Source organism: Eupeodes corollae, chromosome 3 (genome assembly GCF_945859685.1).
Source record: "Eupeodes corollae chromosome 3, idEupCoro1.1, whole genome shotgun sequence".
Lineage (NCBI taxonomy): Eukaryota > Metazoa > Arthropoda > Insecta > Diptera > Syrphidae > Eupeodes > Eupeodes corollae.
Window position 1 is genome coordinate 36,379,133 of NC_079149.1, and position 27,629 is coordinate 36,406,761.

The 27,629-nt window shown below is 33.1% G+C and overlaps 4 protein-coding genes across 4 annotated transcripts in view; 2 read left to right on the top strand and 2 right to left on the bottom strand.

Moving 5' to 3' along the window:
- Positions 1-3,952, top strand: part of LOC129950417 (uncharacterized) — a 28,062-nt gene extending 24,110 nt beyond the window's left edge. Inside the window, exons 6-8 of the mRNA XM_056062359.1 lie at positions 2,485-3,398; positions 3,469-3,610; positions 3,676-3,952. Of these exons, the coding sequence (XP_055918334.1) occupies positions 2,485-3,398; positions 3,469-3,610; positions 3,676-3,803 (1,184 nt within the window). The 3' untranslated portion in view covers positions 3,804-3,952. The remainder of the gene's footprint in view (positions 1-2,484; positions 3,399-3,468; positions 3,611-3,675) is intronic.
- A 213-nt stretch (positions 3,953-4,165) lies between these two features.
- On the bottom strand, positions 4,166-15,608 carry LOC129952830 (proton-coupled folate transporter). The gene is made up of 10 exons (XM_056065681.1): positions 14,958-15,608; positions 14,771-14,889; positions 5,886-6,036; positions 5,596-5,779; positions 5,336-5,522; positions 5,137-5,272; positions 4,945-5,081; positions 4,695-4,884; positions 4,468-4,624; positions 4,166-4,408 (listed from the first exon to the last, which is right to left on the bottom strand). Exons 1-10 carry the CDS (start codon positions 15,157-15,159, stop codon positions 4,348-4,350), a joined length of 1,524 nt encoding a protein of 507 aa, XP_055921656.1. The 5' UTR covers positions 15,160-15,608; the 3' UTR covers positions 4,166-4,347.
- A 3,485-nt stretch (positions 15,609-19,093) lies between these two features.
- On the bottom strand, positions 19,094-20,328 carry LOC129949761 (pre-mRNA-splicing factor 38). Its single transcript, XM_056061403.1, has one exon. It carries the CDS (start codon positions 20,229-20,231, stop codon positions 19,251-19,253), a length of 981 nt encoding a protein of 326 aa, XP_055917378.1. The 5' UTR covers positions 20,232-20,328; the 3' UTR covers positions 19,094-19,250.
- A 2,576-nt stretch (positions 20,329-22,904) lies between these two features.
- LOC129952098 (charged multivesicular body protein 4b) lies at positions 22,905-24,198 on the top strand. Its single transcript, XM_056064530.1, has 5 exons — positions 22,905-23,278; positions 23,405-23,582; positions 23,639-23,736; positions 23,815-23,988; positions 24,049-24,198. Exons 1-5 carry the CDS (start codon positions 23,101-23,103, stop codon positions 24,099-24,101), a joined length of 681 nt encoding a protein of 226 aa, XP_055920505.1. The 5' UTR covers positions 22,905-23,100; the 3' UTR covers positions 24,102-24,198.
- Positions 24,199-27,629: the final 3,431 nt, after the last annotated feature.

Sequence of the window (27,629 nt, forward strand, 5' to 3'; positions counted from 1 at the left end):
ATTCGAGAGGATACAAACGAAACTTAAGGATGACGTGAATAGACCCAAACAGTGTGAGTCTGAGCATATCGAACCCTTACAAGAACACAATTGGATATTTGTCACTTTTAAACCCTAACAGAAACATGGTAAAATGTTTAAAAGAGCTACGAAAAAAAATCAAACTGACTTCGAAAATTAGGTATACAACACGGTTTTCCAAAAACAGGTTTTATTATAATAACAATTAAAACAATTTTTTTTAAAGAAATCAATGGATGTTCATTTCATTCAAATAGCTAGGTATGCTATTAACATTGCAAAACGATATCAGTGGAATGGCTACCAAAGCAGCAAATTCGTTAAATAAATCTTTTCATAACCAGTTCGCGCATTTGTGTCCTAGATAACTTCAAGAACTCCGTTTTTAATGTCTTGAACCTTGCTCAAAGATCAACAGAAAAATGCTTAAGGCGAAATAACTGAATCTCGGTGGTAAAACGTGTGTATTATGCTCTTCGCGAAAAAATACGACCAGGAAACTTTTCTTGCAAAATTGATATTGTATCGTTATTCCTGTAGCACGTAACGCCACCTTGTTGTTGAAAATAAATGTCGTTCTCATCAAAGTCTTTTAATTCTGACCATAAAAACCGTTAGTAATATTTAGTAGCGCAATCCATTCAGGGTGAGGCCTCTTTCACATATGAAGATTTTCTCCGTACAAAAAAACCGTACGGTTTTTATCCGTGAGCAATTGATAGTAAACTAATAAAATTAACTTAAGCTTTCACACTGGACGGAGAAGGGTTTTTTCGTACGGACGATTTAAAACAGCCGTCTCAACGACCGAAATATAGGGCGACCGTGCCGTCACCGTCTTATCAGTGGCGTACGTGACTACACGAACGCATTCATTCACCAAAGACGATTTTTATTCGTCTGCCGTCCGTTTTTAGGGTCACTTCTACTTAAGAAAAATATCTTAAATATAACCCAACGTAGACGATTCATAGGGAAAATACGTTATGAGTGAAAACAAAGTCCGTACGGCAAAAAAAACGTATGGATTTTAACCATACGGACGAAACCGTCTTGTGTGAAAGAGGTCTGACACACCAGCCTCGTTTTCGAATAAGAAAGCTCCAATAACTTCGCCATCGTCAGCCAAAAAAACTCACGAAACGACACGTTGCTAATGAAGGGGATTTTCAGCAATCATTCTTGGATTTTCCGATCCGTAAGGCCTCTTTCACATGAGGCGGTTTCGTCCGTACGGTTGAAATCCGTACGGTTTTTATCCGTGAGCAATTGATAGTAAACTAATAAAATTAACTAAAGCTTTCACACTGGACGGTGACCGGTTTTTTTTCGTACGGACGACTTAAAACAGCCGTCTCAACGACTGAAATATACCGTCTTATCAGTGGCGTACGTGGCTACGCGAACGCATTCACAAAAGACGATTTTTATTCGTCTGCCGTCCGTTTTTGTGGTCACTTGTATTAAAAAAAATATCTAAAATATAACTAAGCGTAGACGATTCACGGGGAAAATACGTTATGTGTGAAAACAAGGTACGTACGGAAAAAAATACGAATTTAACCGTACGGATGAAGCCGTGTGAAAGAGGTCTAAATGTGACAGCAATGCTTTCAAACGTAACTGTCGAGTTAAAAATGGGGTTCATCAATGAAGAGGACTTGATGCATTTTAAGAACCCAATCAACGTAAATACGACACGTTGGTGGTTATAAACCGACTTGTGTTCTTGTGTTAACTGAACTTTAAAAGCCTTAAGAACTAAGTCTTTATGCTTAATGTGGTCAAATATCTTCTGTAGAATGTCTAATTCCAAATGTCGAGGAGAAATGGACAAATCTGGGGTTTCGTCAACATTACAGACTACGAAAACACAGACTGCAAAATTGTTCCCATATTTTTTAAAGAACTAGGGCCTGGTGACTTACATCTCTCAACCATTTTTGTGTGCCAAAAATGTCAATGATTTCATTTGGCATATGAGGGGATTGAAATCAAACCCTCTAGCATGACAGTCCTACGCACTAACCATCACTCCATGTTTATGTTCATCGTTTCAAAATATGTTAAAATATTATAGCTTAAATCCGATGTCTGAGCAACATGGAATTAAAGACTTTTGCAGCTTTGTAGCACAAGAAAATTTTAACTTTGGATTTCTTACGTAAATTTCGGATTTGGAAGCATAATTCCCGATCAGTCTTAGCACTCATTTTGGGATTTTTCATTTCCCAATGGAAAGCCCCCAGTAAAAATACCCTTTCCTCGAATTATCTGCTATCAATAGAACAGTCACTTGTTGTCCAAACTGATGTTATTGTTGATAGTAGGTACTTATGGAATATTTGTGCCTCGTGAACTTTGGCTTTTTATTAATGGTTTTTTGATAGTGAAATGTAATTTTTTTAGCAGGAAGTACTATTTTTTTTTGTGTAATTTAATTTTACTTTATTTTATTTTAAGATCTTTTTGTGCTGCCATCTACCACTCATTTATATCCTTCCAACAATTTTTGGCCAAGAAGCACAACCTTGGATTCAAGAAAAAATGATACCTTTCCATCGATTCTCTTTAATTCGGTTTCAAACCAAGATGAAAACAAAAATATAATCATGTCCCCGTTTTCCATTCAATCGGCTTTGACACTACTCTATATGGGTGCTGAAGGCGATACCGCCAAGGAGTTCGAAAATGTCCTCCATTATAATTCATCGAATAAAATAGAAACTGCAGCTAGATATTCAAAAATTCTCAAATCAATTTCATCAGCAAATAATGGAACAATGCAAATCCAAAGTGCCAACAGAATTTACACTAGATTTGAGCTTGTTCCGAAATTCAATGAAATTGCCGAGGCATATTTCCAAGCGGAGGCGGAAATGGTGGATTTTAAGTTGAGAGAAGAAACTGCAAAGAAAATAAATACTTTTGTTGAGGAAAATACAAATAATAAGATCAAGAACTTAATTAGTCCCAATTCAATCGATGACACCACAACTGCTATGCTTGTGAATGCTATTTACTTTAAGGCACAATGGGCAAATCAATTCAGCATGCGTGCCACCAAAAAACGACCATTTTACATGAGCGACAATAAAACCGTTGATGTGGATACAATGTTTGGTGAGATTAGTTGTAAATATGTTCCGTTACCTGACCTCGACGCTACAGCTATTCAGTTGAGATATGAAAAAACTAATATTGTTATGGATGTGATCCTTCCTAACAAGCACGATGGTTTGAGAGATCTGGAGCACAGACTTTCTGTGATGGATTTAGGCAAAATGTTTGAAAATATTATTGAGCAAGACGTCAACGTTAGGCTGCCCAAGTTTAGAATTGAGTTCGAAACTAATCTTATTCCTGTTCTCAAAGAGGTATGTTTTCCGTGTTATGTACCTTGCGACATAAATGACTAAAAGGTTTTTTCTTTTTTACTCAATTTAGATGGGAATGAACAAAACTTTCGAATATGGTGCCAATTTCAAGGGAATATTTGATACAGTTCGACCTGCCAAGATTTCTGAGGTTATTCATAAAGCTTTTATAGATGTGAATGAGAATGGATCTGAGGCTGCAGCCTCAACATGTAAGGATTCTACATAAAGTGCCCATTTATTATTTTTGTATTTATTTTAACTTTATTATTTACAGATACTAAACTCGTGTACCTATCTGCTGGTTCTGTACCTGAAGACACATTCACTGCTGATCACCCATTTATGTTTGTCATTAGGAATCCAGAAACAATATTTTTTATTGGTCATGTTAAAGCGTTTTGAAATCAAATGTAATACTCGTAGATTAATCAATTAAATTCGTTTACATGTTATAATACTTATTTTAAAGTACTTGTATGGTGTTTATTCCAAAGAATATTGTTACAGTTCAAATTTTGTTGAAATACAATGATATTTATAGAAAGTTGAAATGAATTGTATATAATTTAAGATGCTATTACAGGACCCAAAGAAGAAGATTTGTGCTACGATTGGAAAAAAAAGTATCATTAGCCTTAGGAAAAATATTGCCTTCGAATTCGAAGTTGTTGGCACCAATTGTCATAACTTTATTCAAACTACAAACGGTTTCAGAATCCAAGCGAAACCATCTACATTTTATTTCTTTGTATGCATAAAACACCTTTTTTTAAAAAAATAAAATTGAACATTTTTATTCAAAAACATTTCTACTTTGGCAAAACTTAATACATTTTTATAAAAGTTTACTTCAAATATCACTGCCTTCAAGGCTATTGTGTTAAGTTAGTTGAATACAAATAATATTCATTTGAAAATAATTGCACTTTGAACTTTCAAAAAACTTCTAACTTCCGATTTCCTTGTATGAAGAATTAGCAAACGATTTTTGAATTCCATAAACAAATCTGCAAAATAAATAATTATGTACATGATTCTTTTTTAAAATGTCAACAATTAAACTTACGCCATTAAAATATAACAAATCATATAAACTGCACTGCTTATAAAATTAAACGCTCCTGGATTATTCACCAAAGTTGCACGATAGACAAGATTGTATAATGGTCCAGATGCAATTGGTGAGATCATTTCCAATGATGTTGTCAACGCAAATATTTTACCTTAAATATTAAAATAATATTTTGAATTTTTTTCTTAGATATTATTAATTATTAAAAATAGAGAAATTACCAAGATCAGCAGCGGGTGTAACATGCGATAAAATTGCCCGGCACATTGGCCCCGTGACTCCTCTCAATGATCCTACTATCATGCCAAAGTACATATGCCATGAGTATAATGCTGTAGCACGAGCCGTTGACTCTAAGACACTGCAACCTAAGGCAAGTAGACCCATTGCAACAATTGAAACACCAAAATACTAAAGGAAAATAAATTAAATTCTCTTTTTTTTGTATCTTACAAAATATGGTTTACTTACTTTTCTTAAAACGATCATTGCTAAAACACTTCCTCCAATTTGAACAATAATTCTAGCTGCATTGAATAGGTTAAAATCTTCCAGAGTCCATTCAAAACGTTCTCTCACAAAAAGATACGTTACAGAAGATTCACCCTCTGAAAGAAATGTTTCTTTTTATTTTTGTATATTACTTTTAAGCAACGATCTTACGCATAGTTCCAATTGATAATGTGAGTATAAGCATAATAAGCCAAATTATTGCACGATCATATTTTGGTCTACGTTCGCAACAAGTCTTAAATAGATCTGCAGCCAAGTCCCATCTGAAGAAACCTCTTATTCTGGACTGGAATATATATTTGGAAATTAATTTTTTAAAGTTTTTTAAACAAAACTTTGGTTATTTTACTTCAGTAGAAATTTGATCCGGTCGTAGACTCTCAGGAACAAACAATATAACATACAAAAGGGCAAGAACCATGAAGCCACAGCTGATAGCAAAAACTGTTAAAACATTTGTTGCTTCATAAATGAAACTACTGGCAACGGAACCAGTTGTTATTCCAATTAAAATTGAAGCTTCGTTAAGAACCATTCTGAAAAATTAATAAACATGATTAGGTTAATTGAATTGAAATGTTTATTGGGATTAAATAAAAATGTTCTTACCGAAGATCTCTAGCTTTTGAAACAGCCACGTCAGATATGTAACAATATATAACTGTAATCAACGCACAAGTTCCTCCAAAGAAAACAGAAGGAAGCGATGATATGAGGTAGAACCATGGACTAAATTGTGTGTGCTCAGAAATTAATGTTAATAATCCCATTATGATATAGGAAATAGTATATCCTTGAAAAATAGAAACATAATAAATTTGAGTAGCTGTTGTTAAGCGGAATGTCCGAAGTCTTGTTTTTCGCAAACTGAAGAAAACACAACTTCTGAATATACTTACCAGTGTAAGTTAGAATAATGACAGGTCGCCGACCAAATTTATCTGACCATGGACCTAAGAAAAAGCTTATAAACGCTGGTATGACGCTCTCTAGAATAGATTGAGCCATAAGTATGTTCGTCACATATTCTTGAACGTTTTCTTCTATTTTCTGCAAAAAAACAATAACGAAAGAAACGAGGTTCAGAAAATAACATTGTTTGAGTTAAAATATATTTAATTTTAATGTTATTATGTAAAAAATAAATGTTATACACAAATCTATTTCTTGTACCATCTTCTCTGTCCAGCTTTGATTCAGACAATAAGCAAGTTGGGTTTAAGCGTGTGACGTGATATCAAATTCGTATAAATTCGAAGAAAAAAATCAAATAACCGAAAAAGGACGTTTATGACACATTGTACAATTTTTAAGAAGAAGATGTATGCTTGCTTTATCGACTTAAAAGTTGTATTTGATACCGTCAGTCGACAAGCTCTCATTTACAAAATGGTCTCACTTGGTATATCTAGAAAATTTCTAAATATCTACGAAAAATTTGTATGTAAAACATATGCTACAGTTTGGGATGGGGCCGAGGTTTCAAATTGGTTTCAAACGACTGCAGGTGTTCCCCAGGGATGTATCCTCAGCCCAATCTTGTTTGTGCTCTACATTGATGATATTTCAGATAATTTACCAGGTGGAGTTTCTTTTTGTGATATTTTTATAAAAGAACTTCTTTGCGCGGATGACTTGGCTATGCTAGCGGATAACCCATCTTCTCTCCAGCTACAAATCAATAGAGTCCAAACGTACTACAATATCTGGGACCTTAAAATAAACTCAGAGAAACCAAAGATGATGGTATTTGAGTTACGGAGTTTCAGAAGTTTGAGAGAAGAAAGGTGGTTCCTTAACAACCAACCCATTGAATTAGTACAGGAATTCATATATCTAGGAGTGTTGATGTCTGCTAACGGTAGCTTCAATAAACATGTTCAGCGGAAGACTAAAGAAGCTAAAGTAGCTCTCAACATAATGTAGACAACTTTCTTCTCAATCAAAACATAGACTAAGGATCTAAATAGCGAGTTTTCAAAGCAACCAATAAATTTGGTTGTCAAACTGTATTCTTTTTTTTGAAGAATTTGAGATGAAACAACGCTTTTTTTCAAAAGATTATTTCGGTTACCTAATTCGACTCCAACCTATGCAATTCATGTTCATATATTATTTTGATTTTCAAATTGTAAAAAAATGTTTTTTAATGAATTAATGGAATAATAAAATATTAATTTTAGAAAAATCAATGTGACAGTGTCCGTTAGGTTAGATTGGAAACAGACACACTTAGGCCAGTTTAATGGCCCATTATGATACCACATGAATCTTGAGGCTTCCGACTAAGCTCAATGGAACCAGCTTGAGTCCCTTACGAAACGTTAGGTAATTCTTGCGTTGTCGAGCTAGAGCAGGGCATGTGCAGAGAAGATGAAGACCCGTTACTTCCTCTCCCTCGTCCATACAGCTTCTGCAAAAGTCATTTGAGAATACGCATAGTCTCGTGGCGTGCTTTCCTAATAGACAGTGTCCGGTTATGACACCTATTATCAAGCTTTTATGCGATCTGCTTAAAGAGAGCAAGCACCAGTGTTGGCCACCTGGTGCCTGCCCTTCTCACAGCGTCTTGCATTAGCAGCATTTTACAAGTAGCGATTGGTATGCCAGTACTTGCTAAACGTGGTAGGATGGGCTGTACTGTACCGTTCCTGGCGAGTTCATCTGCCTTACAGTTACCTGGAATGTCTCTATGGCCCGGCACCCAGCAAAGGTGAATATTAAACTGTTGCGCTATTTCCATTAGAGATGATCGACAGTTATGGACTGTTGTAGAGTTTGTAGAGACAGAGTCGAGAGATTTGATAGCGGCCTGGGTATCAGAGAAAATACGTATGTATATCAGATGTTGATATCACGTTTTCTTTGAGCCAAGACAAGACTTTTTTTATCTACAATGATTGGGAAGGCGGAATGAGAGAATTAATTTCAGTCGTTCAGAGTACACACCTCCACCAACCCCTTCTTCCAGTGTCCGTACAAAAAGTAATTTTCGACTACAACTTTTGAAAAAATGAAGATATTGGCTTTAAATTAATATTAACTTATAAAAACATTTTTTTAGCATTTCGTAACATTTTAAGAATAATTTAAATGTAGTAAAAAAAAAGTTTATTTTAAGGTTAAAGTTAAGTTTGTTTCTATTTTTAGAACATAATGTATACACAAAATAATTGTGGTAAAAAAATAAAAAATTTCTTTGTTGTTAAAACCCTTCATTGATAATTTGATGGCGATAGCTCATAGCATATTTATAAAAATAAAAAAGTTGCTTTAAATTGTTTTCACAGTTGAGATGTGCAAAGACTTCTTCTTCCGATAACGCGTTACTTCCAAGATAATTTCTTCGTACTTCTTTTAAAACAGGGCATCTTCCAAAGAAATGCATAACATCTTCTCTCATCGATAGGTTGCAATGGTTACAGTAAATTGGTAAGTCAGGACGGTGGGTGATATCATTAAGACGAATAAGCTCTCCTCTCATTTTGAAAAAAAACGATATAATTTCGATCACATTTTAATTGTGAAAATAATTTCTTTCGCTTAAATTATGATTTAAAATGCTGTATGTAGATCTGTGGACTGATGCAGTAGCTAAGCTTATACAGTCAGCTCTGTATTGTTCATCTACTTTTGAAATAAGGTTTTGGAAAACATCTGTGCAGTACCTTCCATTTCTATTCACGAGATTGAATTCTATTCCGCAGTTCGTTGCAAGCTCCTCTAATTTTTTAAAGCAAAGAGTTCTTCTTTCAATTGCCTTTCTAGCAATTATTTTTGGAAGTCTATCATCTGGCATTTCTAGAACTTTCGTTACATAATCAACATGCAGTTTTTAGGTTTTAATAAAAAGTGGTGGTAGTCCTGTTTCTATATTTATCATGTAGTTGGGCATTGTAATTGAAACATTTTTTGACGTAGTACCTTAACAGTTTCTCGACGGTTTCGTACTGATAGTACCCCCAAAATTGTGCTGCATACAGCATAACAGACTCAGATACAGCTTGAAATACTTTATATTTTACACTGTGATCAACTATGTTATTTAAAAAACATTTTTTCCAGGTTGCGGATATGGCACTTTTGGCTTTTACTAATTTTTATTTCAAGTGAGGTTCCATGCTGAGATTGTTGAAGGTATTACAAAATTATTTCATATTATACAAAATATTGCTTTAAACATAAGTTAATTTTCTTATAAAAATTTAATCGGAATTTTTGTATATGAAAAACAAGACCTAAAGTATCGCGGGAACAAAAATAGATGTTATAAATCAAACTTAATTTATTATATGCAAAATATTAATGTTAACTTTTGAGTTATATTTTAGAAAAATCAAATTGACCAAAATTGACCTGTTTTGACAAAAATATTAAAAAAACAATAAAAAATTGTTTTTAAAAAAAAATGTTGTTATTAATGTTTTGTAAAACTTTTGGAAAAATCGACAGCAACAAGAGGAATACAGCTGGCTATTTCACGAGAGCATAAACCGTTAAAATAACGGTTTTGACATGCAAATCGATCGATAAGTTTTGCGATGCTAACGAACCTAATGTTTCTGCGACTTCTAGCTCTAGAAATATTTGTGGTTAAGTGAAATCTGATGATTAATGACTCAATTTTTCTATGAAAATTATATTGATTATTTTTTAATTTATTGTCATATTTGAATACATTACATTTTTACTTTGTTTTTAAAAAAATCAAAAAATATTTATAAATTTATTAAATTGTGTTAAGAATATAAATGCAATGCTTCATTCACCTTTCTGTTATCCCATTACCACAATTTTGCAATACAATTTTTATTCTTAATTGGCAACTAGAAATAAGTTACCTATATGACAGAACAAGGTTAGCCGGGTCAGCTAGTTTAGTATAAAATAAGGCATCTACTATATAACTTTTTGTCAATCGCTAGCGATCATCGATCATGACAATTTTATTGTTTGCTTTTTTTCACAGACAAAACTCATATGTAGTTATTTTAATTGTTTAAATTGCCTATTACTGCACTTAATCTATAATTCATTTTTTGTTCTAAATAATTGCAAAATGATTTTTTTAGTTGCGTAGGTTTCGATTCATGCATTGTCCGAAGCTGATAACGAAACCCATTTATATGTACATGACTGCTTATTAATTCTTTAATTACACAAAAATATTAACAAAGAAAAATATATTCCAAAATCTAATTAATTTTATGAATCTGTGATGTTTCGCTTTTTTTGCTATTATTTTGTTAGATTGTGATTGATTAAACATATTTTTGTCAGGTAAACAAGGGCAACGGGGTTAAGCGACAGTTTTTTTTTAAATCAAGATAAGGACTAACATCATGTATTTTTTCAATTTTAGGAATACAAAATACATATTGGACCATCCGCCTTAATGCAGTTATATGATTTTATGTTATGAAGTCAATCAGAGCAAAAATAAGTTTAAAAAAATATTGAAATTGTGACTCAGTGAGTATAAAGGCATAAACATAGCGAGTACATAATGTAGGCATGTATGTACATTACATACTTTTTGTGTATTTTTTCGTCAATTATTCAATAAAACTAAACAATTTGCAATGAACATTCATGTGTGTTAGCAACATGAGGAATATTTTGTATGAATTGTGTTTTGGCAAATACATAATGTACATATTACGGGTTATCCATTTTGCGGTTTCAAAAGCATAAGGCTGGAGTTCGATAAACATATGTCAAACTAAGTTGTTAAACCAATTTTGTTTTTCAGTTAAAAGTCTAACATTTACGAAAATTGATCGCTTAACAATCGCACAAGGCATACAAATTGTTAAAACCTTGTTGTAAGATCTGTGATTCATCGTTTCGCTTGTACCACTGAAAATATAGCTGATGTAATTGAAAGTTTTGCCGAAGAACCGAACGTGGAATGTGTCGATTCCTCGTCTTTTTCGGGAATTAAGACTGTATTACTGCACATTATGATTTCGCATTTGGATCTAAACCCACATGAATATTAGCTCACACAACAACTGAAGCCAGCTGACCATGTGGGTATGTTAATATACAAAATTGTCGTATTTGGGGTTCTGAGAATCCTCAATTAAGAGAGGCCATTGCATCCACAAAAAGTCACTGTTTGGTGTGCTCTTTGGTCTGGATGTCTGATCTTCAAAAACGACGATGGAACGACTATCACCTTATATTCGGAACGCTATGGTCATATGATAACCGCCCTTTTTTGCCTGCCATTGAAGATTACGACTTATGGAATATACGGTTTCAACAAGACAGTTCCACATGCCAAACAACTCGCCAATTTGGCTTTGTGTTTTATTTAGGTTTACTTTTGAAGCAGCAATATGGACAACATTGAACCTGACATGATTTTTTAAAAGTTTTTCTTATTGTTTAAGTTTGGCCACGCAATTTTTCTATGGAGTAGATGTTACAAAATATAGGAATACAAAGTTAAAATAACCCTTTTAGAACTAGAACATTGAAGATACGAATTTTAAAACATAAAATATGTAGTAGCTTTGATTAAAATAAATTATTCTATCTGTTCCACATTTGTAGCAACTGGCCTAGCTCAACAGCTCGCAGATAGGCAGACGCACGACTTTGTATAAGCTTAAGACCTCGAAAGTCATTCTTAATCAAAAGCAATATTTGCCCTATTCAAAGTCTTTTTCTATTTTTAATACTAATATTGTTTTAAAGATTTATTTTTCTGATGAAATTCATATTATAGATAGATTAAATTTGTGTATATGTTTATTTTACGTTATAAGGGAAAACTAATGCATTTTTTTAATCAAGCAAAGGGTCTGCGTTTGTATATAATTATTTTCTATTGATATCTATTTCAAAGCGAATTAGTTGCGGTAGTGGCAGCGTGTTTTATGTATAGCCTGTTAAGATAATAGTTTTCTATCAAGTGTAAATTAGGGGGCAGTTACAAATTAAAAAAAAAAAAACACCGAATTATGATAAGTTTTTCTTTAGAGATTGTTATAATCAGAGCTATGACCACCGTGACCTTGTTCTTTAAATGTAGATAGGATAGTAAATATTTTTGTATATAATGCATACAAAAAAGTATATATTCCAATATATTTGTTTCATATGCATACAATATGATTTGAAGAAAATGTTTTTATTTATAAAAAGGAGTTAAATGATTTTAGTTCTGAAAAAATCGAGTTCCGTATTTTGACATATTTATGTGAAGTTCTTGTGAAGTTTACCATCCAAGTCGTACATTAATTTTCTTCCTTCAACGAAATTAAGAATTTGTTGGTAAAAACCTAAGCGTGGATGACTCTAGACTCTAGTCGTTTTTGGTCAAGTAAAGTGTCCTCTAACTCATTTAAGGCTCTTCTAGAGACTTTTGGTTATTCCATAGCAATCTTTTTATTTATAAAATGACTTTAGCTTTTGTGTTAGACTTTAAGAGATTTCTGTTTGCTTTTTTCTTCTCTGTTTATGATTATTTTGCAGCATTAATCATGCAGCCATCAGTTCATGAACGGGATTGCATGAAATCATATAAATGTACTTTTTAAAACAAATGATATTGAAAATTAATCGATACGAATAAGAAAAAGTTTGTAAATAAAAATATAATAATATGTCTAAACTAGCGCGCATTTGTGCCAAAGATTAAAGATATGATTTACTATCAGGTTTATTACCTGATAGTGCGTGAACAGTTACGAAATGCCAAAACAAAAAGTAAAGGATGTTTTTTTGGACGAGTGGTTTCAAGAAAAAATAAACCGCATATAATTTAATGGTATGGCCAAAAATTTAGCTTTATTTTAAAAAGAAGGGTTTGCCATTATGTTTTAAAATGATTTCGTGCAAATCCCCACCTCGGCTTTCTTGAATAAATGCCAGCCCGAAGACCTAATTTGTTTACTTCTTTTCGCTTCAATTGGATCGTATGTCAGTAATGACGTACCGATTATTCTCTTCAAACACGATGCAAGATAATGCTTGACTTTCTGTCAAATAAAAATTGGATAATTTAATCTAATTGGCTGCGTTTAATCTCAGACAGATAGGGTATCCGGATACCTTTTTGTTAGTGTTTTACGTGTAAAATAACAGCTGATCATAAACAGTTGAGATGTCAAAAAAAGAATCCAAAGGTATCCAAGAATTTCTGGGGTATGTAGGTATCTGACAGCAGCTGATTCAACACATGGTTGAATTTCAAAAAACTTGAAAATGGATTTCAGCTTTTTATATTTGTTGGTAAACATAAAGATACAAAATGTTAGTTGAAGTTGTGTTTGAGGATGTTCTGTACATATGTAATAGATAGAATAGATAAAATGTTTTATCTTACAACAATTTTGACTTTAAAACTTAAATGTTCCTCTGCTTTTTGTGAACAGCTGAAAGTTGGTTTTATGTTTTGACAGCTATCTCAATACAGCTATCCAACTCGTTCAACAGAGTATCTAAAAATCCAACACGAGATTAAACGCAGCCATTGACAAAACAACAAACATCCAATTTTTAATTTTGACAGATAAAATTGGGTGTTTTCGTGGTTGATAGAAAATTGGTTTTATTGGGCGGGTTCAGACAACATAATGGACTTTATTAACAGCCAATTTTATTCTTTGACCGTAAATTTTGACCAAGGTAACTAGTTACTTTTGAAAGTGTCACGAATTTAAAATTCAGAACCTTACTTCACAAACCTCTACTTTAAGTTCATAGAACAAAAACTACCAAAAACAAAAGTCTTTCAGGATTTGTATTTTGTATTATTTTGAAATTTACTTATTTCTTTTCCAAATTACAAGGAACCTTTTTACAGAAAGCATTAATTGCTGTTGTGCAGAAAATTAATAAGTCATAGAATAATAAAGTTTAGCTTTCTGTTGAATAAAAAAAAAATATCAACTGTCATTTCGACAGGAGTATAATTGGTGAGATGCTTCTTGACTAAATTTCCATTAAAGTTGCCTAAATTGGAAAATAATTTTTGGCAGCTGACCCTTCAGATATTAGAAACTTGTCCTTTATATCGTCTGAAACTGGCTATTTGTACCGAAAAATCTGCCAACATTAGAACATTTTCCAATCGTGTATACTTAGCTTTATCTACATTAATCAAATGAGAGCTGTCAAAAAGACCAACTTCAAAAAAGTATTTCCAGATTGAAAACCACACGTCTAAAAGAACACCCGTTGGTATGAGAAATTGCTTAAAAACGCCTCCATTAATGATCCTAACCATCAAAAATGACAGTTACGAAAATTTTATAAACTGTCTTTATCTTTATTTTTGATATGTAATCTGAAGCTCCTGGAAGTTAAAGCCTTAATTGGTAATTTGTTTTGTTTGCATATGATACAACAATTCGCTATGCGTTGTCTGGCAGATGTTTTGAATATTCTTTACTTTGTTAAAATTTAAACAAATTTTCAAAAAAAATAAATACAATATGACAAAGGATCAAGCAAAGCAAACAATAAGATTGAATTGAGAATTACTTATCTTTATAAACACTACACAAAACCAACTTATTTCCGATATCAAAAATGATAACATTCCTTTTGTATGCAAAAACGAATACGCTTGTGATAAGAGATAATAAGTTTTAATATCTTAAAGTTTTCATAAGTTGAATGCAACAACAAAATGAAAAAGTAGTTAAATAAAAAGTTCTAAAGCTTATTGAAGCTGGGAACAAAAATACTTGCAACAATAAGAAAAAATAACAATATTTAAATAACTTTACATACCTCATATTAAGGTGATTTAATAGTTCAAGCTTACCTTCGACTCTGGTGATGGATCCTCTTTTTTAATACCCAACAATGGAGTACAACTTGATTCGTTGTATTTGAAAACTATGATACATGTTTGATAGAGCACCTGATTTTGATAAACAGCAGCTAAAGGTAGGAGGGAAAGGTAATTTTAAGATTAACACTTTCACCAAAACAACACAGTAATAACTTACACGACAGACTCATGGCAAAAAATAGCAACAATACAGCTGGTTCCAATATAAACCATCGCTTTTTTGTACTTCTATCTACATTTTCTAATGGACCTGGATCTGTTGCAGTGATGGCACTTGATACATTTGGAATAGATGGATCAAGAGCTGCTACCTGCTCAGAATATCCACTGACAACCAAACGTTCCTCATCGGAATTCATTTTTGAGGCAAATATTAAAAATATAAGTAGTTATATGTAGGTACTATTTGAAACTTATTAGTAAAACAGCATTTAAAATTAAACAAAGAAAAATAAACAATAATTGCACTATCTATAACTAAATTTATATATGTACAATGAATCAACAGATTATGTGAAGGTACAACGATTCAGTAACCACGACCAAGCCATTGCGAGCGAAATAAGTAACTGAGACTGAACACTGAAAATAATAAATGAAAGCCTGCCACTGCTAGAGACCAGGAAAGAAACTCGCAGTCGCTGTCAACTCCGAGCCGAACCGCCTCGCCAGTTCTGAATCTCTGATGATTCAACACAATTTTTCGTTGTCAATTAAATATAAAAAGTTGTTGGTATTCGTTGATTTGGTTGTTAATAAAAGAGATTATCAAAATAATAAAATTGTGCATAAACACGAAATTGAAATAAAAACAAAACCAGGCAAACAGAAGAAGACGATACAAATAGAACAGACAGCTGACATAGCCTCGATCTACATGGTACATTTGGCTTAACATGGGATGGCATGACATGAGCTACAAGCAATTTTAAGCACCACCTAAACACAATAGACGCGACACACCAGGCAGAGTACGTCAAGGCACATTACCAGAGCTAACTGAGTCGAGGAACTCTTGAAGAGGGCGTAAATTATATAAAGGGCATATAAAATAAGAATTTCAAGAAGAACTAAAAGTTATGTCATTTATTGTTATGACCAAGAGTTTAGATTCGATTAATATAGATTTTTATTTACTTGCAATTATTTGTAGAATTTTATTAACAATCTTTAAAGCATGGTTTTGTTGTCTGCCTGATTGACAAAGTTTTAAATGTATTAAAGTTTTGTAATTAATTAAGTTGCAAGTGTGTCAACTAAAAATTTTCATCTCTAATTCTATATACATATAAACATTTTAGACAGATCTACTTCATTTAAGAGAGCTAAAGTTTCCTTTTCTGATAAAAAGTCTCAACCAAGTACATTTCTTCTTGTTTCTCTCAGGACTGGACACCTTCCGAGAAAATAAAAATATCCTCTCGTTCAGCCATGTTGCAAATATCACATAGCAGTGGAAGAACTTCGCGATGTGGACGTAATTTATGTTAAGCTGTTCACCTCTAAGCCGAAACATGTTGGAGATTTGCTCTACAGTATTTATGTCCTGGTAGTAGTTTCTTTCATTAAGATTATTATTCAGCCTGCTATAGATCATCCGCTGAAGTGAGCTTTATGCCTGTTCTGTGAAAACATTTCTAAAATGTTTATCCAGACGGCTAATTACCACTGATATTTAATTTTCACCTGCACTTCTGCTAGCCCAATCTTTAACCCATCCTGTTTTGCTTTGTATCGCTTGTAAAGCTGCTTTTTTTGGTAAGCGATTGTTGGGCACATTCAGTACTTTCAGAATGTAATCGACTTGCAGCTTTTTTTTTTTATTATAATTCGCAAACACTAAAGGGTTTTTTTATACCTTTAATATGCCAAAGACACAGTGTGAGCATTAGGAAAAGAGGGAAGGGTTGGATAGGAGGTGTCGGTGTACATTGGTTTTAAATTTCTGAACATTGCAATGACAGGGAAAGATAGAGCGTGGCAAGGCGTTCCACATTCGCGTAGTACGGCTAAAAAAAGAATCTCTGTACTTCATAGTACGTCCGAAGTTGGGCTCAAGGGTAAACTGATGCGCATTCCTAGAAGCGCGGGTATTACGGTTAAATTGTTTAAGGGGAGGAATGCAACTGGCTATTTCACTAGAGCATAGTCCGTTAAAATAACGGTAAAAAAGGGTGAGGCAAGAAGCTTCAAGCTTCAACGTTTTTATGAAGAGTGGGGATAAGTCTGTTTCTAAAATTATCATGTAGTTTGGGGTGCATAAAGGCAGGCGGAAGTTCGTTTTAAATAAAATCTCAGGAGTTTTTCCACAGTCTCGAATATCTTTGCTCCCCACACTTGGGCTGCGTAAAACAGGACTAATTATGATACTGCTTCGAAAACTCTATATTTACAGCTATGCACAATGTTTTTATTAGCCGCGTTTTATTATCACCGTGATCTGATCCGTATCAGATCATGATAATAAAACAGCATTGGATCATCATATTTTTTATTATTTAAAGTTTGGTAGCAGTGTCAAATTCGTTCTTTCAAAAGTGACCTTTTGAAGCAAAAAAAATATAAACAAATACCCAAAATGGAAGCTGCTGTGGTTGATCGAAGTATTCATTTTAATTTTTATTTCTTTTCTCTATTAAAAACTTTTATAATTTGCAGTTTTTATTTGAAAGTGATGAAAGCGAAGAATCAAACAATTCAATTTTATCCCTATTGAATCTTATCGATGATCATTCAAGTTCCAGTTGTAGCTCCACAACTTCTGAAAATGTGCAAATCACAAAAATCAAAAAAATGTTGAAAATACTTTTACATGGGATTTTTTTGAAATCATTCTTTAAATTAAAAATGGTTGTAAGAAACACTTAGGTGACATAAATAAGAACTCAGAACCGTCTTAACCATCTCAATAAAGAGAGTAGTTTTGAAATGACAGTGGTTTGTATGTAACACTTCCAAGAATTTCGAAAGAAAATCATACAAAATTCTTAAATGTGAAATCACAATTATAGAACGCTCCTTGTTGTGAAAAAAGAATTAAATTTTGGATCTCAAATTGAGATGCAAACACAAAGCAGGATCTTGTGTTGTTGTTGTAATGCATGTAAATCCAAGATCCGGATCAGATCATGGTGATAATAAAACGCGGCTATTGTTGAAACATTCTTTCCACGCCATGCTAATTTAGCCTTAAGAAGTGTTTCGTTGAGGTGTTTATCCATACTTAAGTTTTGGGTAAAATATACTCCTAAGTATTTGTATTCTTTCACTCTTTTTATGTTCTCATTGTTGAAGTACCATTGTTCAGTTGAGGTTAATGTTCCTCCACCTTTCTTGATAGCCATCACTTTCGACTTATTCATGTTCATTACCAAGTCTACAGTATTCCGAAAGTCGATTTATCATAAGCTGTTATTATTGCTGTGAGTTGCCAATAGTTCAGCTTTATCACAAATTGGCCATTGTTTAAAATTTGATTTCGGACAACTGCCCGCCGGGCATGTCTAGAATAAATTCTTGCCAATATGTTCAATTTTCGACCAATTTTGCGCCAATTGGGAACAATTTTGCAAAGCGACAATCGTCTCGGGCTTATCTACATAAAAGCGGTATAAAGGTATGAAATCACACAATCTTAAAGGCCACGACGTAAGATAAAACGCTCAACAAAATGTTCTAATAATAAATTGATGTGCTGCGTGAACCGAACATTTATTTTGGTAATACAATTTCTAGATTTGTTAATTTTGACTAACAAAATGACAAACTAAATTGATCATAAGTCAATTGACATCTGTCAAAAAGACATATTCCAAAAAAAGTTTTGTCATCTAAGAAAAACACCCTTTAATATAGGCTTTGTTACTAGATGTGGAATCTTCAATCAAAGAAAAGGAACTTAAGCAGTGGCCACATTGAAATCTAACAAAGCTTGGAAATCTCTCTACTCCCGCAACATTTATTCAGGACCAGTTTTACGACTTAGGTACGAAAGATGAGGCAGAGAATTAGCTACACAAGATTTATTTTGAACCGAAACCATTCATATTCTGCTATTTTTTCTTAATTTTCTATTTACAGAACTTGGAGAAAACACCACACAATCTGTTTGTTTGCAAAAACACCAGAAATTATTCTTTTTTCGTTTTTTCTTTTCGAAAAAGTTAAAGTAGATACAAATATATATGTTTCGTTTTCTGGCCTAATTTTCATTTTGTTACTGGCTTTTTTTCATTTCATTTTTATGTTCAAATTCTGCTTTGGGAACGAAATAAAAATAAACTGAAAAATGTCTGATATATTTCCAAAAAAGATCCGTTTGTTTATTTTTCCTAAAATCTTTTGGTAGAACTTAAAAATAAAAACAAAACTTCAATTTTTCTTTTTTATTAAAAAAAAATTCTATGAGTAATATTCAAAGTTCTATTAGTACCTAAACTTATGATTTTTTTTAATGCCTCCTTCGGTCTCGATCCCGATCACTCCTATCCTTGTCCCTGCGTCGGTCGCGTTCATCATGATTTGCAAAACGACCATCGCGTTCTCCTCTTCCCGAATGTCGGTCGTCTGCTCTGCCAAATCCTGCACCCCCACCACCACCATGCCAATCTTCTCTTCGGTCATCACGTTCATAGCGTCTGCGGTCCCGGTCTCGGTCTCCACGATCTCCTCGGTCGCGATCTCTTTCCCTATCTCGTTCGTATCTCAAACATTCGCGGTCATAGTCAATGGGATCAGAGTGACCCTTTTTCTTCTCTCTCGATCTCGACCTAGATCTTGACCGGGAGCGCTCCTTTTTCTTCTTCTTCTTTGGAGTATCTTTGTATTTCTCTTGAACCACTTCATCGTCACTAGCCACATCATCGTCCAGATCTTCATCCAAAGCTGAGACTTTTGGTTCCAATTCGTTGTTCTCTTCCAGAACAGTGCGCTTTTGAATACGCGGCAAAATAATGTCACACACTCGGTCACTTTTGAGCAACTCGTCTATAAATTCGTCCATGTACACAATTTCATATTGACCACCACGATTTTGCCTTCGTAACTTTCGATTGTCATTGTAGAGAGGTTCTAGATATTTATAGCAATCCATTGATGAGCCAGTGAGTCGGAGGTAGAAAGCACCCAGAGCACGGACATACTTGAATTCTTCGTTCTTGATGAATTCCACAACAATATCCTTTTCGGGTTGAATTTGTAACATTTTCAGTGTCAAGCAGAGAAATTGGGTTGGCTTAATGTTGCCACCATAGACACCTCCAACAAATCGTAGTTCCATGGCTTTGTCCACAAGTAATTCGGCGGTTAGGGCAAAACATTGTTCCTTCCAATATTTCGAGTCGTAAATGCGGGAACGGATGATTTTTTCAATTAAATACTGCGGATTAGTCCCATGGACGTTTTTCGCCTCCTTAACTGTCCGATTTGCCATCGGATGATATTAAAATGTTATTTTTTATTTCAAGAAATTATATTTTTGTAAATAAATTCAAGAACCGAAAAATAGTGTTTGACAACTGACAGTAAAAAAATGTCAATTCCAAAAATATCCCTTCAGAGAAAAAAAGTAGTAGAACAACACCATAAGTCTATACTAACATTAAATTTTCATTTATAGTTTCAGATTTATTTACACCATGAACACACCAGCAAATTAAACCTTGGTCAAAAAAAGCGAACGAAGGTGGTGATTTCTATTGATTTACATACATTTTGGATATCGCTATGAACTGTATGTGTTCAATTGGATATTTTTCACTGACTCATCAAATGAAAATGAATACAAAGAAATTGAAGAACACAATTTTTGATTTAAAGGAAATGCAACGCCATATGAATCATATTTTAAACATCGTTAATAATAACTAACCCTGAGAAATTTTTCGCTTTGGAAGGTAAAACTGAATGGCACACATAAAATGATACTTTTTCTATGAACATTTTAATTAAAGTTAGGATTTTACCATAATGTGTGAAAAAATACCATTAAGGCTAGGCGTGCGAGAGGTCGTGGGTTCAATCCCTGTCTATGCCACCTAAAGTTTTTTCACGGGTACTGCGTCTTGCGAGGAATTGACAAATTCTCCAAGAGTAATTCTTGTCATGAAAAGTGTTTTCTCAAATTTGCCGTTCGGATTCGGCTCAAATCTGGAGGTTAACCCGTTGAACTAACAACGCCTTGTGAAAGGGCAATTTTGATGCGATGTTATGCGATCCTTGAGTGTTTCCTCCACACCAGAGACACTACGCGTGAATAGAAGCTCTCGAAGGCATCGTAAGGCTTAACATAATCCTAAAAAAACAAATCGAATTTCAGAATTCAAATCGATTCAAATCGTCATCTTACCTCTCAATTATTTTCCTTAGCTACTTTTGGGGCACACATCAACTGATTGATGTAGCCAAATATCATGAGCCGGTAAAGCTAAGATATTTAAGGCAGGCTATGTGTAGAGATCGAATGTCGATTTGTTCCGATTAGGATCGTCATAGAATCCTAATTCTCCTGATACTGTTGTTCCTGTAACTGCTTCTCCGTTGTAGTGTTGTTTATGTTACTCTTTGTTATATACATTTCCATTTGCAGTCGACAGCGACGGCGACAGCGTTGTTTTACTCTTGACATTCCCATTTGTGAGAGGCAAAATTCCATTTGAAATAATTGTGCCGTTTGATGAGTTCTTAGGCTTTATTCCGATGAAACACTTCGATATGATTGAAGTACATAATAATCTGGAAATAAAAAAAATAAAAAAATATGTTTTGTTATGAGATACAAAAAAATATTTACGTACATAAATACATTTGACGTTTAAAAAGTAGCAAATTAAATTATGAAAACATGCTTATGAGAAGGATATATTATTCTGCACGTCTAGATATCCTACTAACCTCGTCATACTTCAAAGAATCATTTGACTGAAATGCATACCGAAGAAACTATTTAGTTGAATTTTATTATTTTATTATTCATCTCTCGCACTTAGAGAACATTTTTCAACGACTAAGTTGAATGTCCGTGCATTTACCTAAAATTTCTTGTGACATAAACTAAGAAATTGGTTTGAGGTGATCGTTTAGTTTGTGTCAAAACACAAACTAAAAAGTTGCTGGAATGGGCGACAGAATGGTTTCTGCATGTGCGCGGACTCTCGTATAAGTCTATAGTGTTCAGTTTAGAAACCAAACAGTTTCGAAACTAAATTTGCATGTGCGCGCCAAGCCTTTAACTATAATATAATATTTTGCAGCCATTTTTTCACACTGGTATCTCGGTGATAACTTCAAAAATATCTTTAATGAGTCAGATATGATTTGGGTGAATAAGGTAACTTCTTAAGCAATAAGGCCATAACTGTCGCATCAATGATCTTCAATCGCAGCAGCCCCAATAGGATATGTACGACACATTCAATTAATGCAAAAGCTGGGAATCGATAGAAGCAACAGTTTTTTATGAAAAATGTGTTATTGAAAAATTATGTAATTTTGTATATACTCGGAAAACACTTTAAAAACTTAATGATCACATTTGTACCAAAAATAAAATTATTCAACTATATGAACAAATCACTTTTAATAATTCACTCATTTTAGACCTATGCGAAAACAATTTCGGTTTGTGTATTTTCTTTAACGAAAGTAAAATTATAGCAATTAAATTCACAATGACGTTTAGTTTACATAACCACCACAATTTGAATAAACTTATATAAAAAAAACTAGGAAAATATTAACCAAATTATGTAAATCATTTCTCATACAGAATCTGACAGCTCATTTAGCAAATAGTAAAATAAACCAAATGGCAAACTTATCCAGTGTTTAAAATTTTGTGAATACCTTAAATAGGAATTAAAGTGATAAGTAGCTATTAAGGAGCTGTAAGAATTAATTTATCAGAAATTTTGGAATTTAATTCTGATGAACTTATAATGCACTGAATCAAATATGTCTGCGCCTAACTGGTGCCTTAGAATCTAATTAGAAAAAAAGCTAAAGTAATCCCAACTAGAACACAAGATTGTAGTAGAATTTTGGTTTTAGAAAAATCCCATTATCTTAAGTAAAGTGTTGTTTTTGTATGTTTGTTGGATGACGCATGCTGTCAGATTTTTCATCTGCACTTTAGTAGGAGACACAATAAGAAACATCATAAAGAAATTTACAAATTTCTTTATAAATTTTATTACTCGTCGATTTCTCTGCACTCTTCTGCTTTGTTTAACAATCTTAAAATCTCTACAAAATCATTGTGATAGTTTTTCAACCAAAACCAGCAAATAACAAACACAGCAAATATGAGTTTCTTTGGCAAAATGTTTGGGTCAAAAAAAGAGACTGGCCCAACAACTGGCGAAGCAATACAAAAACTCCGTGAAACAGAGAATATGCTAATTAAAAAACAAGAATTTTTAGAAACCAAAATCGAACAGGAACTCGATATGGCCCGAAAGAATGCATCAAAAAATAAGCGAGGTAAGTTTATTTGAAAAGAAAAACAAAATTCGCTCATGATATTTGCGTCGCAATCGAAACTGCAAACTCGGAAGTTCGTGAACGCGAGCGTATTGAGTCATGTGTTTAATTAACATTTTCAAATAGCTGCCATCCAGGCCTTGAAGCGGAAGAAGCGCTATGAGAAGCAATTGCAACAAATCGATGGTACTCTATCTACAATTGAAATGCAAAGGGAAGCGCTCGAAAGTGCAAACACGAATACAGCTGTTCTGACCACAATGAAGAACGCTGCCGATGCTTTGAAGGCTGCCCATCAAAATATGTAAGTTCTCCAAAAGGTCTATGTCAAGAGTGGTAGTTCAAAAATTCTATTTTTAGGGATGTCGACCAAGTGCACGATATGATGGACGACATTGCCGAGCAACAAGACGTTGCCAAGGAAATCTCAGATGCTATTTCGAATCCAGTTGCCTTTGGTAAGATTATTTTAAGCTTTATCCATGAATAGAAAAACTGCTAAACTCTCTACTAATTACGCACTTTCCATTGTTTAGGAGCCGATATCGATGATGAAGAGCTTGAGCGTGAATTGGATGAGCTCGAACAAGAAAACTTCGACAAAGAAATTATTGGAATTGGCGAGCCAACACCTCTTCCCGAAGTACCCACGGACGATGTCAAAGAAAAGGCCGGTGGCACCAAACAAAAAGAAAAGAAACAACCAGCAAGTAAGTTCTCTTTTAGAAATCACACTGATCCTAAATAACACTCAAATGACATCTTCCCAGATGACGACATGAATGATCCCAGCATGAAGGAACTCCTAGCCTGGGCTGAATAATTGAACCGTCTTTTGTCTCTTAAAATATATAGAAAAAGTATGCTTCGATATTTATACAATAATAAAAAATAAATAACACTGAAAAAAAAAACAAAAAGTCTCGCTAAGGCGTTAAAATTAGGAAAATTCTATAAAATTTTCTATGCAACACAAAAAAAAACACGAAATTGAACAAAAATAAAATGAGAAAAAGTCAAAATAAGGAATGGAACAAATTGATTGTGAGTTAAACCACTATGGCAAATCTTTATTCCAAGAGCAATTTAAATATTATAATCCTTGCTAAGTTTAATCAAGTAAAAGAAAAACTCATTAGTTACATATTTTAATTCTATGAATTTTGTTTTCTTTTTTTTAGAAATAAACTTTGTGTTTTTTGTTAATTTTTTTTTTAAAGTCTTTTTTGGTATAGTTTTTATTTTAATTTTTATATTTTTCACCCATCAAAGTTGTCGTCGGAATGTAAACGTGATTTTTTTTCTCTCACTATTAACTTTATGTTGATTATGAATAAATACAATAAACTTATGCTGATAATTAATTATTTAAACGTTGATTTAAAGTTTTTGGAATATTATATCGCTACAGATGTCAGGAAGTCCAAGAAAAGACTTTGTTACAGTTGAGTTGAGTAGTAGTACTGTCATGCTAGAGGTTTTAATGTGAGTGTCCATTTGAGACTACTTCTGCTAGTTAACTCTCGGGAGGTTGTCCATTTGAGAGCCAAATTTTAGAAATTTTGCTATCGCAAAGTCTCTGCTAGAATATTGAGTTTTTTTTTGCTGAGGGTACTCTCGTAATCATGTCCCCTTGATAGATTTCTTCTGCTAGCATATTATCAGTTGGCCATGTATTCTTACAAGCGAAGGGTTGCAGCTGCTTTAATTATCGGCACTGTTCTTAAAAAAGACTAAAGAATCAAAAAAAAAACAATGCGGTGCGAGGTGCGCTCGTTCAAGAGAACTTCAAATTGAACATCCTCAACAGTTTTAAAATTTTTGCCGTTTGTTTGTCAGTTAGTGAAATTGAATTTTTGTTACAAAACGTTGGACCCATAATTTTTAAAAAGATAGCCAATTAAGTGAATGCCTACCAGTACGCGAACGTATACTGGTAACACTTAGATTTTTAGCATATACATATATTTCGTCAGTTTCTGCTCCACGTTTTCCTTCAATTCTTGGGACATCTGTAATATTTTTGACGACTATAAAAAATATTTTGAAAGTAAAAATGAATATCACCTGGTTTCTTAAGTTGTGAAGCTTACTTTTTATTTGGTCTTCGTAACACGAGAACTGGTTCGCAAATTCGGTTAATATTACGCTTTTTTTATTTCTATCGCGTAATGATTTATCCGTAGTTCTCCACAATAATTCAACTGTCTCATACTCTTCAATTAGTTGATTGGTTTCCTTCAATGTCCACTGCTTTGCCATGTTTACTCTCGACAGCTGCTCGCAAAATACGAAGTCTTTTGGTATTCGGCGAGCTTATCTCGGATAGTGGTAAACACAAGTGTCCACTAGCGAGTGTCTTTCAAAAAGATGGAATGTTGAGAGTAATTAGTCAACTCTCCGCGAGTTACTCTGCAGACTATGCCCACTTGTGAGATCGCTCTCGAGAGCAGCACGTTTACTCTCAAATGGACAACCACCTTAGGTTCAATCTGTGCCATTTAAAATTTTGAAAAATTCTCGAAGAGTAAATCTTGCCATGTAATTTTTTTTAAATAAGCCGCTCGGATTTATTATAAACAAACTGTAGGTCTTCTCCGTCCTTGAAATGACTCGCACACAAAATGGTTGAGAGTCTTAAGACACTAGGGGCTAGTTCTCTACGGACTGTTGCACCAGTTATTTTGTAATATCCTTAAATGCGACTGTGAACATTTTTAAAAATGAATTTATAGTATCAGACGTCTATTGTATGGTTCACCAAAATAAGTTTTTTTAACTTTCAAAAGAAAGTTATTGTAATGGTTCCGATTTGTCAAATTGAAAATTCTGGCATTTCTCTACGTTTCAAGGTCCCTAGAGTCGAAATAAAAGACTTTTAGAAAGATGTCTGTACGTGTGTGTGTACGTACGTTCGTACGTTCGCTACGTTTTTTTCGTTGTCCATAGCTCAAGAACCAGAAGAGATATCGACTTCAAATAAATTTTGTTATACAGATAATGAGGCAGAAGGATGTAGAAAGGGCTCTCAAGAAAATAGCGTGGGCGGTTTTTTTTACCATAGCAGTTTAAAAAAAGGTGAACATTTTGGTTAACCTTAAATATCTCATGAACCAAAAACGCTAAATTTGATATTATATATTGTAACGTGATACCAAACAAGTATATTTTTTTGAAAAAAAAATCCAATCATCGTATTTTTGTATAAATCAAAAAAACTGAACAAAAATTTGTCAACTCGAAAATTTGACGAATACAAAATAATTTATGTCGAAAACAATTTTGTGCAACGAAAAATAACGTTTTTAACATCTGGTAAGATTTTGAGAAAAATCGAATTGACGTTTTTTTATAAAAAATAAAAACCTAAAAAAACTTTACTTAAAGTTGGTAAAAATTTACTTTCGACTCAAAAAGCTTTTAAAAATTAAAAGTATTGTCTTTAAGATCTTTTTATTTCACAGAAAATATTGTTTTACGATATTCAGTAGTTTTTTTTATAAAAATTCAACAGTCCGTTTTTTCATAAAAAAATTAAATCTACAAAATATAGTAAGCAAATTTGGCAAAAACGGAAGTTCGGTTCTTGATATCTCCCAAATTAATTTCATTCATCCAATTTGTAAAAATTTAAGAAATGCTACTAAAATTGGTAAAAACAATTTGTCGACTAAAAATCTATTTAACAAAAGAAGATATTCAAACTTAACTATTTCTATATATGAAAAATATTGTTGGTAATTTTAAAATTTGTGAGAATAATTCAACTAACAACTTTTTTAAACCAACACTAAAACCTACTAACTTATAAAATTTAAATTCAATCAAAACAAAATATGTGAAAACCTGTCAAGTCACTGGAATATAGGAAGAAAAAGTCAAATCAAAAGTGTCAAATCACTGGAATATAGGAAGAACTATTTACGTTCGCCGCGAATTTGTTATTAAGGAAATACGACGCAAATCGAATCGAACCTCATAATCAGGCCCAGAATGGTTGGTGTCACTAGCCGCTAGTTCTCTACGGACTATTTTTTTAATATTCAACATTTCTAAAAATGAATCCATATTTTTAGACGTAAATTGTATGGGTCAACAAAGAACATTTTTGTTCCTGTATTGTGGTCTATACAAAACTTTTTCAAAGGAATTTTCTAGATACAGCTTAAATCATTTTAATATCTCACTTAGTTTTCGTAAATTCTCATTGGTTATTAGATTACTTTGTGGCTCTTCATTTAACTCTGTCTGAATTTTTGAAAAATGTTGAATGAAATTACTTTCCATATTTGATTAGTTCATTTTAGATCTAATTTTTAGTTCTTATTTCGACTTTGATTTTAGCAAACAC

What these genes read in the sequence shown, in the direction of transcription:
- LOC129952830 (XM_056065681.1), bottom strand. Translation starts at nt 15,159, where the DNA reads ATGAATTCCGATGAGGAACGTTTGGTTGTCAGTGGATATTCTGAGCAG. An exon ending in TTTTGCCATGAGTCTGTCGT is followed by an intron (nt 14,890 to 14,957) that starts GTAAGTTATTAC and finishes TCCTACCTTTAG; the next exon opens with CTGCTGTTTATCAAAATCAG. An exon ending in CAATGATCGTTTTAAGAAAA is followed by an intron (nt 4,885 to 4,944) that starts GTAAGTAAACCA and finishes ATTTTCCTTTAG; the next exon opens with TATTTTGGTGTTTCAATTGT.
- LOC129949761 (XM_056061403.1), bottom strand. Translation starts at nt 20,231, where the DNA reads ATGGCAAATCGGACAGTTAAGGAGGCGAAAAACGTCCATGGGACTAAT.
- LOC129952098 (XM_056064530.1), top strand. Translation starts at nt 23,101, where the DNA reads ATGAGTTTCTTTGGCAAAATGTTTGGGTCAAAAAAAGAGACTGGCCCA. An exon ending in TGCATCAAAAAATAAGCGAG is followed by an intron (nt 23,279 to 23,404) that starts GTAAGTTTATTT and finishes ATTTTCAAATAG; the next exon opens with CTGCCATCCAGGCCTTGAAG. An exon ending in TTCGAATCCAGTTGCCTTTG is followed by an intron (nt 23,737 to 23,814) that starts GTAAGATTATTT and finishes TCCATTGTTTAG; the next exon opens with GAGCCGATATCGATGATGAA.